We start from the raw sequence: 15725 nt of genomic DNA, 5'->3' as shown, positions 1-15725 counted from the left end.
GACAGCCTGGTCCAGGGGGGAGCTGGGGGGGGGCAGGTGGGGGTCCCTGGGTCGAGGGGGAAGTTTCTGCTGCTGAAGATGCTGAGGAAGGGAAGGAGAAAGGAAAAAAAATAGAGTTGGAAGGCACTAGGGAGGTGGAGGAAGGAAAAGGGGAGGAGGAAGAGGAGGAGGGAGTGAAGGGGGGAGTGGGAGGCTGGTGAGGAGGGATGTAGCCCATCGCTAGGCAAGCTGGAAGGTGGGAAGCCAGAGGACCGGCTCCGAGGGAGGTTATAAAAGGCAGGAGCAGGTCGCTGAGCAAGGGGGAGGGTGAAAGGTACCTGCCCGGCTCCCCGCAGCCCCACCAGACCTGGACACGCTCCTCTGCACGAAGCCCAGAGGATTTTATCCCTGACGGCAGAAGGAGTCCAGTAGGAGTGGGGACCGCTGCCAACCATGCCCCGGGGAGCTGGGCGCAGTGGGGGTTAAGGATGGTGCCCAGCCTACGTCCTGCCCTCCTCCTCCTCCTGCAGGTAAGATGCTTTTAAGTCCTTTTCTCCTAGAAGGGCCTTTCTGCCTTCCTCCCCGTCACCCCCTCCACACCCTGCACCGCTTGCTTTCTCCGCAATGACTTTCCCATTTCTTTGAAGGAAGGGAAAAGTAAAAGGAGAAACCGCTACACAAAGGGCCCTCAGGAGAATTCCTCCGGTAGAGGCACGGGGGCTTGGCAGGAGGTCACCATGCCCAAAAACTAGCGGGGTGAGGCTGGTGCCAGTGAAAGGATCTTTAAATGGGGAAGACTTGCAGCCAGGTCCTCCGGAGCATAGCCCAGCTCCAGCAGCTCCCCACCTCACACCTCCCAGTGAAACCAGCTGCCGCCAGTTTTCCTTAGGCTGCTGGGAGGGGGCGGCCGCTCTGGGGGTGTGATGGATGGGGACACACAATGCACATGCCTAATTGTATCCCCCTTAATTGATTTTCTAAAGAAACCGCTCCTTTTCCCCCCCACCCGCAAAGCACAATACTTTCCTCTCTAAATTGCTCGCTGTGGAACTGTAGCCACTGCTAATTTTGCAGCTCTGCACAAAATGCAAATGCTTTGTCAGAAGGAATATTCCTCCTCCCCGAGGGCTCATCAAGAAAAGAAATGTTCCCAGCCCAAAGCATGTTTAAATCCCAAACCCTGGGGAAATGAGGAGACGAAAAGGTTTCCAGTGAAATCTTGAACGTTATTTGAACAAACCTATGTAGGCAGTTAAACAAAACGATCAGGTTTTTGATTAAACCTCTGTGTCAAGAGGGTTAAAAGAAAAAAACTGCCTGGTTCTCTGCAAAATGCTGTCTCAGCGGGCCAGTGGTGACTGCGGAGTTAAAACGGCAGAAAAAGCGGAGGGTCAGCCCTCCCTGTCAGCACCGTTGCGGTTCATACCCTGTGGGCCGGTTTCTCAGCCTACACCGCCGGCAGTAAGAGCAGGAGGAGTATTTAGCTGCACCTTTGGGACAGGAAAGTTCTCACCTAAGCGATGAGAAGAGCTGATGTGCGCCAGGCGACCTCCTTGCCAAGTTGGTGCGGCTTTTAAAAGCTCCCCTCCTGAGCAGCTGCTTTCGCTTATAACTGCACACCCCTAATCCTGTTTTATAGGAGCTCTTTTGCAGTTATATTCCCCAGTTTGGGTTTTGTTTGTTTCTTATGTAAGAAATGAAGGTGAGACAGGGCAGGATCTCTTCTCCCCAGCCCAGGTGGGCTTGGCCAATATGTGGGGACACTGTTGGCAAAGCCCAGACCCAGTGCAATAGGGGCAGGGTCTGAGATGGGGACAGCCAAGCGATCATGACAGCTCCCAATAGCTACTGCGTGAGCAAAAAAGTGGTCAGAAGAAAAAGCCCAAAAGTGCTGAGACACAGCTCCCATCCTCTGCTAAACCTCCTCGAGCTCGGGGGTTTCCCTAGCCATCACTAGGTCTTCCCCAAGGATGGTCTTCTTGTGAAGACAGGGGGCCAAATCCTCAAAAAGCATCCAGAGTTTGAGAGTAAAACCATCTCTGTGCTGGGGCTAGGACCAGGAGGGGGGCATGAAAACCAGCCCAAGAAAAATAAGTCTCTCCCAGACAGATCCAAATAAAAACACCCAATCTACATAACACCCCTTTGCAGCCAAACTATCTATTTGTTCTTCTAAATATATGCATTCAGAATTCAGACCCTTTTCCAGCACAATCCCAACCTTCTCCTGGGGACACCATGGGCTAAAGGACCATGAAACTCCAGCCTTAAGTGAGCACGTCCCTGCAGCCAGGCGTACCCGCAGCAGCATCCAGCCTGCGAGTGCAGAGACCTGCAGCAGCCCAGCTCCAACGGAGGGCTCAGCAAGGGGGATCCTCCCCTGCTTGGGCAAATTTTGCAGCCTGCAGATCCTTGGCCTAGCACAGCTAAGATGTTCCCCATGCATCTGGCCAGCAGCTCCGGTTTAGCATCTATTTGTCCACCTTGCTTTGCTGGGTAGACGTGCCTCAGGGGGTCGAACAGACAGAGCAGGAGACAGGCAGCCGAACTTGCTGCAGAATTCTCTCTAGCACCCTGCAAGTCATTTAAACGAACTAAACAAGTGGTTAGAAAGAAACAGTTCACCTACAGCTTTGTCAGATACTAACAACAATTCTGGGGCTGATAAAACTCTTTGCAACAGCATTTTATGAAGAAACAGAGTGTGATGCTGCGGGTGGGGTAGTTCCCCCTCTCCCTTGATCAGCTCCAGCAGCAATAAGCCCAAAAACCAGCCCCCTGCCCCTTTGCTGCTCAGATCCTTGGGTAAGCCACGGAGCTGCAGTAGCAGGACATGCTGGCCCCGGGGATCTCTTCCAGCCCTTGCTTTCCTTAAAAGCCAGAGTTGATTCAGTGTGTATGAAATCATCCCCGTGGTTTCACATCTCCAGTGAAGAAGTGAATGGAAATGGCACAGCCTGTTCCCAGAATAGCTGCTCTATCACCATAGGATGAATATATAGAAATACGATGAGAATAGCCTGCACAGCCAGCTCAACCCTGCCCTGAAATACAGCTCTGCTCACCAGACATCCTGCACAGGGCTGGCCCAGAAGTTTGTTCTGAGCGACAAGCTCAAGCTGAGGTCCGAGCCTGCAGCATTGAGAGGGGCTGCATCTGCGGGTTTATCTTGGAGAACAGTATTTGGACCCAAAAGAAAGCACAGATCATTAGCATGGGGCTCCCTCAACAAACTGAGCCCAGGAGCCGTTGTCCAACGCTTGAGAGCTGTCACTCATCAGCGGGTGGCTCTTTCTGAAGATGGTATAACATACCGAGAGGCCCATCTGTTGTTTTTCCTTTTTTCCCTAACTGTATTTTGAGCTAATAGAAGAGACCCTCCTTCTCTGCAGAGTGACCTGCTTTATCAATGAGTCACCCACCCAAAAACAATTGCCTCTGCTCATACGGCAGAGGGCAAAGGGCCTTTTGCAGATCATTGTCCCTCTTCCACCCTGAAATCCCATACTATTCACCCTGGAAAAGCAATGCCAGATGCGGCTTTTGTGTGGCCAAGCTTTCCCTAGCTGTGAATGCAGATAAACTGGAGGAAAATTGTAGGTGAATTAAACGGTGGATGTTCAGCCCAGGGTATGACCCTAAAAAGGTGATGGGTGAAGGAGGGGGCTCAGGGCAGCCAAGATGTGGGTCCTGGGAGGCAGCTGGGCAAAACAAGCCTCCAAGCCCAAAATGAAAATATCTGTGAATGTGACCAGGCCCCACATGCACAATCTGCAGGAGAGTTTAATACAACCACCTTAGAAAAACAGCCCTCGCGTGTGCTTGTGTCTGTCACTCCAACTCTTCTTTAGCAGCCTTTGCTCTGGCAAATCCGGATGCCATAGGAGCCGCTTAGATTGACACAGCATCCTCTTCCCCGGCTTGTTTATGCCTTTAGATTCCACCACCCAAATGCCATTATTCTTTTTTTCACCTCTCCCCAAAAATCCACACCCCTTTTCATAGATAAATGAAGTCAGAATTATTTATGGCGAGCGAGAGAAACCAGAGCTTAATCCAGGAAAACCTTTAATTGCTCATAAATCAGGTTTTACAGGGCATTCATTTAGCCCTGATTGATATTCTTTTGTTAGGGTCTGCATCCAGCATGCTCAGAGGGAGACTCCAAACAGAATAAATACTCACACCAAAGCCCCTCTCTACACAACGACAGAGGCTGGCCCTCTAATATGGCTAAATTCATAAATTCACAGGTTTTAATGCCAGATGGAGTCATTCTTGCTGCCTGCTCTTCCCCCTGAGAAACATCAGCCACAGAAAATCCCCCTGTGGTTCTTGTCTGCTGCCTGTGCTTTGCCTTGATGCCTTGACGCTAGCAGAGCTTCTGATGTGGCTTTGCACGAAAGCAAGCGACGGAGCACCGAGGTGCTTGTTAATAAAGTGGGGGTTTTGGAGAAACCTTGATCTCAGGGGGTGGAAAAACACTGTCAAGGCTAAGGGAAGAGGTTGGAGAAGGGGTCTTTCATGGGTCAGATGCTCCCTGGGGGTTTCATTTGTGGCTTGGACTGGGGATGGGACTTTTCCACGTGAAAGCCCGCAAGGTAGAGGTCCAAGAAGCTCAGCAGCTGCAGAAGACGGTATCTGGAAGTCAGAGGAGACAAGGGCAGAGAGATCCACCACAGCAGAATGAAGGTAGGGGACAGGGAGGGCTGGGCAGCAAGGACTGGAGGCACCATGGCCACCTCCAAGAACATTTGAGGGGGCAGCTCTTTTAGTCAGGCTTTTTCAAGGCCACCTCCAGCCTATGGCTGCGGTGTTGGCAAGACGTGCTGCTCCATGCCCTCCTTTCCTGCACTGCTGATGTTGCTCTGCCATCCGAGGTTGGCATCCATCTCCTTTAACTCTCACTGACCCAAAGTCTGGCACCTTTTCCAGCAGGCTTGGGGCCAAGAGCAGCCTTGATCCCAGCCTGACACCCTGGGGAACCTCAGAAAAGGTCTGGGGCAGAGAGACCGTGCTCAGCCCTTCCCCTGCCCATGGGTGCCAGGAGGCCTTTCTTCTTCCACATCAAGTGTCTGGGGGCAGGAAGCCCAGCCAAGCTGGGGAGCAGAACCGAGGGGTGAGAAAGGTCCCTACAGCAAGGACGACTCCAGGGTGGCTAGTGTTGACCACCCCCCCAGGGGGGTCTCAGCGGCCATCACCATCCATCGGTGCCGCTGACCTCTCCAGCTTTGTGCAAAGCCATTGGCTCGCGCCATTCATCCTGCTCATTGCTCCGCTCTCCAATTACAGCCCTGTTGGCAGTGGAAAACCCAAGCCCCATCTTAGATTGCTAATTAGGCTACGAGCCATCTATCTCGCTGCTCTGAACTGTCAGCCCTTCCTGCCATGCAGATCCGATCTTGTCTGAGGCAATAAGATATCAAGGGGGGACAAGCCTGTCTCTGGATAGCATGGGGCGGGGGGGTTGATGTTTGACTCAGATGTGAATATATTAATATCTGTGGATTGGAGAGGGAAAGCACTGCAGGGGACATTAATAACTAATTGTTATTAATTGAATTTTGCTGCTAGGTCAGCGGCAGGTCAGAAAGATTGATGTCGTGTGTGTGTGCGCGTAATGTTTGCTGCTCACACCCATACCGGCAGTGAGACCCCCAGCCTCCTCATGCCAAAGAGCTGACACCATCTCAGCCTGCTGTGCTGCATCTCGTGGCCCAGGGGACCGGCCACCCCGTGCCCCTTGTGGGCTCCAAAAAAACCCATCAGATCATGGCATCACATCAGGGCACAGCTGGTGGGTCCGGGTAGGAGCAGCCTGCCCCACGCGGTGCAGCACAGCCTGAGTGACCTTAGGCAAGCGGGACTCAGAGCCTCAGTTTCCCTTCTGGGACAGCCTTGACTCGGTGGGTGGTGGGACACTGACCGCAGCTGGTGTTTGCTGTGTGCGGGAGGCAGGAAACACTGCAGCAGCATCAGGTTTTGGTGTCTGAGCCGTGCAGTGAGGGCTGGTGGGGACCAGCTGATCCCGCTGCAGGAAACATGGTGGGGAAAGGAGGGAGCGTGCTGCTCTGTGAAGCCCGAAGTTAACCCAGCACCATCACCTTCTGCTGCGATGCCTCCCCGTGTGTAAAATTGAGACATTAACAGAGCCTGGAAGGGAGCTGGGCAGATGCTGAGGCAACAGCAGTGGAGCCATTGGTGGCTCCTGGTGGAGGAGAAGCTGTTGCCAGTGTGGGACCTCATGGGGTCTGTGCAGCTCTGAGCAGAACCGTGGTTCCCGTGGGAGCACCTCCCCAGGCTGACCAGGACCTCTGTGCAAGGTGGCTGCTTCTAGAAAAGCAGATTGCTTTTCTTTCCCCGTGCAGCTGAACGCTCAGCTGAAGCTCTCCAGGATTTTGGCAGAGCAAGAGAGGTCGCAGAGGTGTTCTTCACCGCAGAGCATGATTTACCATAGCCTGTGCCAAAGCAGAGCTGGAAGGGCAGAGGGACACAGCCCTTCTCTGGCCTGAGCATGACCCACCACCATTTCAGGGCTGTTGAGGCATGCTTGGCTCCAGCCTGGCCAGCCTGGGACCTGCTGGGCACCATGTGGCATCTTACGGCAGCAATGGTCTGGCAGGCGAAGCTCTTCAAGGACGAAGCTTTGACCCAGTCTCTCTGCAAAGCCTGGGGAGGGGTTAAAGTAACCTGCACAGGACAAAACATAGAAGAGAGCCCGACTGTCAGGGTACCAGATGCAAATCAATTGGAGCTGCCACCTTCCCCAGCTTATCTCCCTCGATCTGGGGCTGACAGGAGTGGGAAAAAAAGCTCTGCCCCTGATGAGAGCATGGCCACATTGCAGTAAGACGAGACTTGGAGCCTGGTAAAAAAGCTGTTAGGGTTTGTTGTGTTTTGGGGAATCTTTTTTCCCTTCTTTCTTCCTTCTGTAGTGGTTTCACCTCATTTACAAAGCCTGCAAAAAGCCAGAGACGGCACTCCATCCGTACCCTGCTCTAGCTGTAGCTTGGTCCACGTTGCCGCTCAGTGCCAAGACCTCTCCCTGTGTCTGGAAGGAGAACGGGCACTGCAAGGCTGGAGCAGGCTGTGGTTAGGAGAAACACATCCAATTAACACTTGAGAGCCTGTTCAGGTAGGCAAAACATCCCAGCCCCTTTTGGGAGGAACTCTTTTGTCCCCGTTGCCCATGTGAAGAGCCATGAGGTCTGGCAGGCGCCAGCTGCGGGCATCAACACAGAGGGGAGCTGATGCCACGACACCCTGTTTACCCCATATCTGGAGTTTGGGTGGTCTCAGCCTTTGGCAAAGAGAGCCAGGAGGTGCCCGGCTCCTGCAGGACCAGCACAACAGGAGCCCCACACGGCACCTGCTCTCAGGGCAGGGTTTAGCTGCCAGATCCCCTGTGCCATCTGGAGCAGTCATAACAAGGAAGCTATTCTCAGCTCCATTTACACGTCTGCCTGACATCTCTCTTGCTGTCAAAACCAGCTTCCCAAGGCAGTAAATAGTTGTTTGGAAAAGAGCAAGTGGGTGCTGAGCTTGTCTCCGTGCCTGAATAAATCCTGCTAATGCTTTGGTAAGGCACAGGGGAGTGCTGGGTGTGCCAGCAAGAGCAGCCAGTGTTTATATGGCTACAGTGCAAGAGGAGGACCATGTCTTCCCTACCCAGGGCAGTTTTGAAGGTAAATGGCACTCAGGAAGGGAGATCAGGGACTAGGGACCAGCCTGGCTGGTGGGGAAGGCAGAGGTGGTTGTTCATTTTATTGGCTCAGCACAGGACGGCATCTGAGCCCACCACCCAGGGAGCTGGGGGTTTGCTTGCAAGCAGAGGAGGCTGCAGCCTCTCCTGCCTCCAGGCTCAGGTTTGAGCTTCCCAAGGGATCTGTATGACCTTGTATGTTGGGGCACGGCTCTGCCATTCAGTCCGCAGTGAGCTTTCCTCCAAGGGGGTTGGTCAGTCCCCGCAGGGCAGGCTTGGGGTGAGAGAAGTGGAGTTATGCCTCATCCACCATTGGCATCCATCCCCCGAGCAGAGGGGATCAACCTGGTCACTGTGTCACCCTCTCTGAGCTGGAGGAGAAAATGGACAGCTGTTCTGGTAGAAACCTGGGTGTTCTGCAAAAGAGCAGGTTCCCTCCTTCCCCCACCTGCCTCCCTGGTGAGCCTTGGGTCTAACAGCACCATCCCTCTGCCATCTTCCACTTGCAATTGCCTTTCTTGGTTTTAGTGTCCCCAAACTCCTTCAAAGACACCATAATTTGGAAGTAGCTTTTCCAAAATAGCTCCCCATGTAAACGGAGTTGATGGTTTTCACTTCCAGCGGAGCTGCAGAGCCACCCAGTAGCAGCTCGGGAGAAGGGATGGGATAGATCCCAGTCAATGCTTCCCAGAGCAATGGGAATGGCAGTGCTTTCAGACGAGCCTTTCTGCTGGAAAAAGGCTTTAGCCAGACATGGTTAACTGTGGATCAGATCTCCTTAAGGACGTGTATTAACATCTTCCCACTGACAGCTTACAAGGCTGTGATTTTAATAAGGTATTGAAAAATCTAAGCATGGTGTCAGGCTCATCCTGTTTCCCCTGTCTGCTCTCAGGATGTGAAGATGCTAAAAGTGTGGATTAAATTGCTAAATAGCAGAAGCTCTGTGGCCTGGCAGGGGCTTTGCAGGGCTGCAGTATGGTTTGCTGAGGTGGATATTTGGGGCAGGAGGGGATCAGTGGGTGGGAAACAGAGCAGGGAGCATCAGCCTCACAGCCCCAGGCTGGATAAGCCCAGCTCCTCTGGGCTGGGAAACCCATCCTACGGATGAGTACATGTCCATGGTGCAGCTTTGGAGGTGGCATCCACTGAGACATGGACAAGCTCAGATCTGACCCACCTGCTGCCATGTCCAAGGAGGGATAGGGGCCTGGAGAAGTGGCATATTGCACATATAACGCTGCCTGTGGTCTGCTCTCTCCCCGTGCAGGCATTTCTCCTATGGGATAGCCCAGTTGCAGCCTCCATCCAAGAGCAGTACTGTGAGAGCCTGCCGCCTGTCACAAACCACACAGGTGAGTGCCCCGCGTCCCCAGCCCACCCTAGCCATCCCCAGGGGACCCTGGTGGCAGGGATGGCTGGAACAGGGGGTAGGGGGGTGTCTCCGGGCTGATCTGCAGCCGCCTGGCTCCTTTTTGGGGGGAGGTGGGATGTGCTGAGGCTGCACTGCAGCCCTGTGCTGGCTGCTGCAGCAACCTCTTTGCAGGGTGACAGTTGAGGCAGGTAGAAGATGCAGAGCTCCGGAGAGCTAAAAATAGAGAAAATAAATGTCTGCTGGGCTGGGCTTGAGGGGCAGGTGGGCAAAGAGACATCTGTCTAGTCCCTGCTCCTGCACTGCTCGTTCTCTGCCATGCCCAGGGACACCAGGACCTTCATCCCTTATGTCCACCCCCCTCTGCCATCCCCATGCCCAGGGGTGACAACTGGAGATTGTGACTTTCTGCAGAGACCACATCACCAGTGCAGTGTGGCCACCACGTGCTCAGGGCTCGGCCACCCTCCGTTCCCCAGGGCTCCTAGATGTATGTCACTGAGCACTTTGGGAGGCCACCAGCCACAGGGAGCTTCTGGGGGTGTGACCATGGCCAGGGCTGGCTCAGCCGCGCTGGGTGAGACCAGCAGGGTCATGGGCAGCTCACTGCTACTCACCACCCATACACGGGTTTGCATCCAACCAGGTCAGGCCCAAGACGTGTTTGTGCCAAAACTGACTTTTAAGCCTATATTCAAGACGTGACTTGGATGTCACCTCAGCAGTGGCAGGGCTTGGGGGAGGAAAGGTGGCTAGGGGAGAGGAAAGGAGCTCACAGGGACAAGGAGAAAAGTCCTCCCCAGCTCAGGGATACTGCAGAGTTCATTTTCCCACAGTTGCCCGCCTTTCCCCAGTCCCTGCTGCTCAGAGCAGCTCTCTCCATCAGGGTGATGGATGGCCACAGGGGCCCGGCACTGACGGATGGCTGCCCGCCACCCAGCTCCCATTAGCAGCAGTGTTAAAAATGCATTTTTAAAAAATTAGAGCTTGGCACCAGCTAATTCAGTGCATGGCAGAGCATCCCCAGCCCAAGAAATGGAGGCAGAAAGCCGAGGGAGAGCAATGCCAGCAGTGGAAAGGGAGATGCCTGTGTGTCTCTGGCCTGGGCACAGTGCAGACAAGAAACCTGGTCATCACTCATGCGCTTTGCTCCCTGAAGGTTTCATCACTCTGCTTGGCAAGGTGGTTGTCCTTGATCATGTTAGGCTGTGATAAATGGCAATTGTTTTCTTCTTACTCACCTCCCCCGGTGCATCATGTGTCCAGCTCTGTGGGCTCTGACCCACAGAAGCACTGGCCAAGCACCACAGGGTCCTCTTGCGATGCACGGACCAGCTGGTGGCACAAGCCAGGGCAGCAGGCAGGTCCCTGACCCTCCCCATGCCCAGCTCACGGCCTTTGCCCCCCACTGCTGGAATCTCCTGAGCCCAGGGGAGAGGGCGCAGCATTTCTGCTATGGCTTTGCTGGTGGATGCACCCTGCAATAGCCACCATCCTCGAGCAGTGGGTGCTGCTTTCTGCAAGGACTGGGCTTTGCTCAGTAGGGATTTATTAGCATGAATCCAAGCAGGATTTAGTGCACCTCAGTGCCCATCGCCCTGGGACAGCGGAGCACAACATGTCAGGCTTCAGGTTGGCAAAGTCTCCAACGCCTCCACACATCTGACCTGAGTAATTCACTAAGTTGGGGTGGGGCTGGCGCATGTGAGAGCTGCTCCCAGCTCGAGGAGGGGGCTTAGAACAAGAGGTAGAGAGGAAACTGTCTTATGGCTGCTGCTTGCTGAGTGGAGCTCAGCGCCAGCCCTCGTCCTTGGGGTCCATTTAAGTCCTGCCTGATTCAGGCAGCGATTCCTAGGGAGGGATATTTACAAAACTGGAAACTTTGTTTTGAGGCTATTTAACGTGGAGAGTTGTTAGGATGACGCTAATGAGAATTGCAGCGAGGCCGTGAGACTTAATTTGTTAATGTCTGCATAACCCTTGGGAAATGGCACATGCCGAGAACACGAGCCCAGCGGTCCTCCAGCACACAGCTTGGCAGGGCATCAGTTGGATGCACAGAGAGGCCCCGCCTCGTACCCGTGAGCAGCATCCCTCCTCCAAAACACAGCCCAGCATGGGCTCTCCTCTTCTCTCAGGTCACCAGGCCCTTCATGATTTAGTCTCACGCTTTTTAATAAGGATGCCTGGCTGGACAGTGATATCACCAGGGTGCCAGCACTCTCTGAGGTGCATGCACTGAGCTGGAAAGGTCTCTGCTCACAGCAGGGTGGTGGAGACAGACCTGGGGTAATGCTCACCAGGCTCATGGGGTGCAGGCTTGTAAGCGAACCCTTATCCCAGGAAGCGGAGCAGCTGAGCTCCACAGAGCTCCCTTGCCCTCCCCTCTTATCACCGTTGATTTACCCATCTTCCCCTAAGCACCCTGTCCCCAGCGCAGAGTGATGTCCCTTGGGATTCAGGCTCCATGCACAGGTGTGATGGTCCAACCAGATATTTTAGGTATGGATCAAAAATACCTCTCGGTGAGCCCCTGATTCTGGCCAGTGCTGGGACACATGGGCACCCATGCATAATTGGCCACTCCATCAGAAAGGCTGCTTTCCTCAGTAGCAGTGAATATTTTCTCCCCCAGGCAGAAATCATATCAGGCTGGGCTTGAGGTCAATGTGGTGCATTAGGAAAGTTGGGTCAGCTGCACCCCCAAACACCTGGAATCCAAGAAATTCCCAGATTAGGCTTGAAAAGGAATGCAGCGAGGATCAGCGTCGCTTGTCCAGGGTGGATAGGTGCCTGTCCCAAGGGCTCCCAGCCTACAGATTGCCTCAGACCGTGAATTTGTCTTCCTGATGATTTCAGCTCCCCGGGGTCTGTGCGCAGCTGCTTCCCGCCTCGCCGGGCCATGAAGCCCGTTACGGCGGCCCAAGGTCATTTCACCCATCAGGGCAAAGCATCCTCCTGCAGCTGCAGGACCGCTTCCCATCGTGGCATCTCCCTGGGGAAGAAAGGGGCAACCTGACCAGGTGGGAAAGCCTCTTCCTAATTGATAGATGAGGCTTTTCCAAAGCAGCCCAGCAGAAAGCACTCGAGTGGAGCGAGCTCGGAGTGCTCACGGGGTTGTTTTGCTGTTTGTAGCATTTAAGCTTGGATCAGCTCAAGAAGTTGGCACCCAATTGCTAATAGCCCAGGCTGGTCCTGGCTGCATGGTTGACTCTTCTAAGTTGTTTAAACTGTTACCACAATAAAATAAATTGTTATCCTGAATCCCGTGCGTATGCTCAGGAGAGGGGGGGGAGCTGATTCCTTCCCAGGAAGGAAATGTTTCCTGCCACTGTAAGTTCACCTAAAGCAAAGGAAAATGACACCAAAGCTAGGCAGAACTGAATAGAAATGTCTTTTTTTTTCTTTAACTGGAGGTTTTTTCAAGGAGGGGAAGGGAGCACAGCTTTGCATTTAAATAAAGCAAATCAAGTTGGTCCAGATACAGCAAAAGCCTGTGGCTGAGAAGCACAGGAGAGCGGCGAGCGATGAGAGCGTTTCCTTCGCAGGCACTTCATCAGACAGGTTTGGAAACATGTTTCACAGCGGGTGACAGTTTGACCAAGAGACTTTCCACCTGCTCCGGCTCAGCTCCCCAGACCGCTGGCGCTACTCCAGCAATCCCTCCTCGTGCCGCTGCTGTTCCATTCACTCTCTGATGCCCCTGGGGAGAGACTTGAATTTAAATTCATAAAGGTCAAATTAACAACATCAGCACCTCTTTTCCCTTCAGCCTCAGTTGGTACCACTTCCACTAATAAAGGACCTGAGGAGGGACTAAGGAGGCAGCAATGAGTCCTGCAGGGATTTAGCGCCAAGGGAGAGCAGTGATACTGGGGCAGGTTTGGGAACCAAAAAATGGGAACTTACCTATCTAGAAAATCATAGTGGTTTAAGTGTATACTAGTATCGATAAAGCCATTTTGCTCCATCAGCTAGGAAACAGGGATGTCAATAGGAAGATTTTATATTCGTAGGTTTTATTGTACTAGAGGTGGGAAGAAGGTGATGAGGTTTTCTGGTATGAAACAGTGTCCTGGCACGTCTCAGCATGAGTGGCAGCTACAGCAGTTAAACTGCACTTTGGACTGGATGCAGTAAAATCGTTGCCAGCTACTCTGTTCAGTTGTAGCCGAACTAGAAGTCTCTGCTAGGAAAGCTCTGCCAGCGAGGGATTATGCTGCTTTGCTCACCCACCAGCAAAGCGCAGCCAATACCAGGGAATAAACCACTTGCTGCTACCCTTGGTAATAACACAACTCCAACCACTCTACGGGTCATATCAGGAGAACAAGATATGCCCCAAACCTACCCCAGTACATTATATATTCAATAAATATATATGCTCCACCGAAGCTGGACATGGGTCAGTCTTAAGTGACAACATTGAGCAGATGCATCAAATACCAGTGGCAGAAGCTAGGTTTGATGCCTCCTATTTATTCTTCTCTAGAGTAGCCACAAAGACCCAAGGGGACAGTCAATGATGGTGAACAGCAATAAACTGAAAATTCATTACAGAGACACTTTGCTTAATTAGCCTGTGTTATTTTACGGTGAGGATCATGGAACCTGAATGCTTCGGAGGCTTGCTGGGGATTTTTTAAGGACTGGACTCTTACAAAGATAAAAGGAAACACCCACTGAAAGCTGTGCTGAAAGTAGGGTGTGAGCAAGGATCTAAGTATTTTGAAACAACCACAGTTAATCCCAGCTATATTGAGTACCCAACCCTGACTCTGAGGGAAGGCAAGCAGCTCCACCACCCCAATTTCAACCCCATGTTAACATAAATTGTCCCCCAGTGCCATTTCCCTCAATGCCTCAAGGAGTTACTCAAGCATTTAACGCCTGAGTGTCTCTGGAGCTGGGATCCAGCGACCCCTCCTTGGAACATCAGCACCTTGAAATCAGAGCATCCCCCAAAAGACCCTTGCTTTGGGGCAATAAGGGGTGAAATGGCTCCTTCTGCTCCACCAGTATGGTGAGTGTGGTGGAGCTGCCCAGGAGGGACAATCAACCTTTTGTGTGCTGGCCGCAGGGAGTGTATCTTTGTTAGACATGGAGACGAAGCCCTGATTGCCCAATGCAACTGCTGCAGCAGGACGCCCTCAAGGAGCCAGAGGCTTCAGCCTGCCCAAGAGGCAGCAGCAGCAATGCAGTCACTGAGGACATCAGGGGTGGACAGAGATCATTGTGGTTAAATAAGAGCTCAGGACAGGTAGAAATATGAGCTAAAAACTTTCAGTTGTTACTCAGCCTCCTGAGACACCTTAGATAAATAACCTCATCACTCCCAACCACGGGAACAAGCCTGTGATTCAGATTTCCATCATCTGTCCTGGCCCCTTTGCATCGCACAAGAGGAGAGAGGTTTTGAGCAGCCGTAGTGTTGCTGAGGGCACAGCAGCAAGCTAGGATGCATAGCTTTGCTCAGTGTGAGATGAGGAGGTGCTTACCAGCACGGTTATATCAGCACAACCTTTGCTTTAGTTCTCTTCATACCATCCGAGCACTGGTTTGGTGGTACAATAACACTTCAGACCTCTTGGCATCAGCTCAAGACGCACTGTGGCCACGCGTCCGGTGGTGCTGGCCCAGGATAAACACCTCTTTAAATTTGCTCAAAATCTTCTGGCAGATTAGCTGGGACTGGAGATCTTTACCCTGCCAGGCTTCACACGGCTGCGTGGCTTTAGCTTGGAGCCCTCTCAGGGGCCCCTGCAAGTGGTGGAAGCAGGCTGGACAAGGATGTTTTATACAAAGAGGAGAGAAATTGCTATAGTCATCCTGAGGCAGTTATTGTGATGTAGTTGTCTCAGTGTAAGTCCCTGGACAAGCACCCTTTTTCTTCAGAAGAAAGGATGCTTTATATTGCTCCAAAGCAGCACAATCCGAAGGAAATGGGGTGAGAAGGGATTTGAGTGACTTCCCCCGTGCCACATTCCCCATCTCAAAGCAGGAAGGGCTCCTTCCAACCCCAAATGCCATGTTTCTGTGTGGGAGGGAGCCAAGTCGGGGACATTGGATGCAGGTAGGAAATTCATTGACCTTTCTTGCTGTAAAGCTGCAAAGACCAAAACTGTCTGTGCAGCCAATGGTGCTGAGGAAGCTGGAGCAGACATCTGCAGGACCTGGGAGAATAATCCCACTGCAAATACGGATGGGCCGCAAAGCAGATAAGAAAGCATTTATCACTGATACATATAATTTCCATGCTAAACAGTACTCTAAATGCTGGGAGCTCTGTGCCACTGGGGAGCAGCTGGAGCAGACAGTCGTTCTGGGCAAATGGGGTGTCACAGACCTCACGGCACTCTTTGACTTCGCTGTTTTACTTAACCCTTCCCCAGCAGGAGATTTTTTTTCCTCCCTATATGCTGGAGAGAGCAAAAAGAGCAGCATCTGCTTTCTGCAGCTTTTCTTCATTAGGCATTTCTCAGTGTGAGCCTGGGAAAAATATTAGAGCCACTCACTAGAATAAAAAATGGTGGGACAGACCACAAAACACTGCCTACAGCAGTGCTGGGGTGAAGCCTGTTGTGGGCAGGGTGAAGTCCCAGGAGCCTCCTACAGCCTGGCTGAGCCTGACCTCCACTCACCCGACCGCAGCCCCCAAGCCCGAATGTCACC

The 15725-nt window shown here is 52.8% G+C and overlaps 1 protein-coding gene across 1 annotated transcript in view; it reads left to right on the top strand.

Moving 5' to 3' along the window:
- The first annotated feature begins 234 nt into the window (after positions 1-234).
- The window catches only part of CRHR1 (corticotropin releasing hormone receptor 1), a 28037-nt gene continuing 12546 nt past the window's right edge, over positions 235-15725 (top strand). Inside the window, exons 1-2 of the mRNA XM_064473378.1 lie at positions 235-509; positions 8952-9036. Of these exons, the coding sequence (XP_064329448.1) occupies positions 468-509; positions 8952-9036 (127 nt within the window). The 5' untranslated portion in view covers positions 235-467. The remainder of the gene's footprint in view (positions 510-8951; positions 9037-15725) is intronic.

This window comes from Phalacrocorax carbo, chromosome 25 (assembly GCF_963921805.1).
Source record: "Phalacrocorax carbo chromosome 25, bPhaCar2.1, whole genome shotgun sequence".
In the NCBI taxonomy this organism is placed as follows: Eukaryota; Metazoa; Chordata; class Aves; order Suliformes; family Phalacrocoracidae; genus Phalacrocorax; species Phalacrocorax carbo.
Note: the sequence above shows the minus strand (reverse complement) of the source record. Positions and strands in the feature narration are given on the sequence as shown.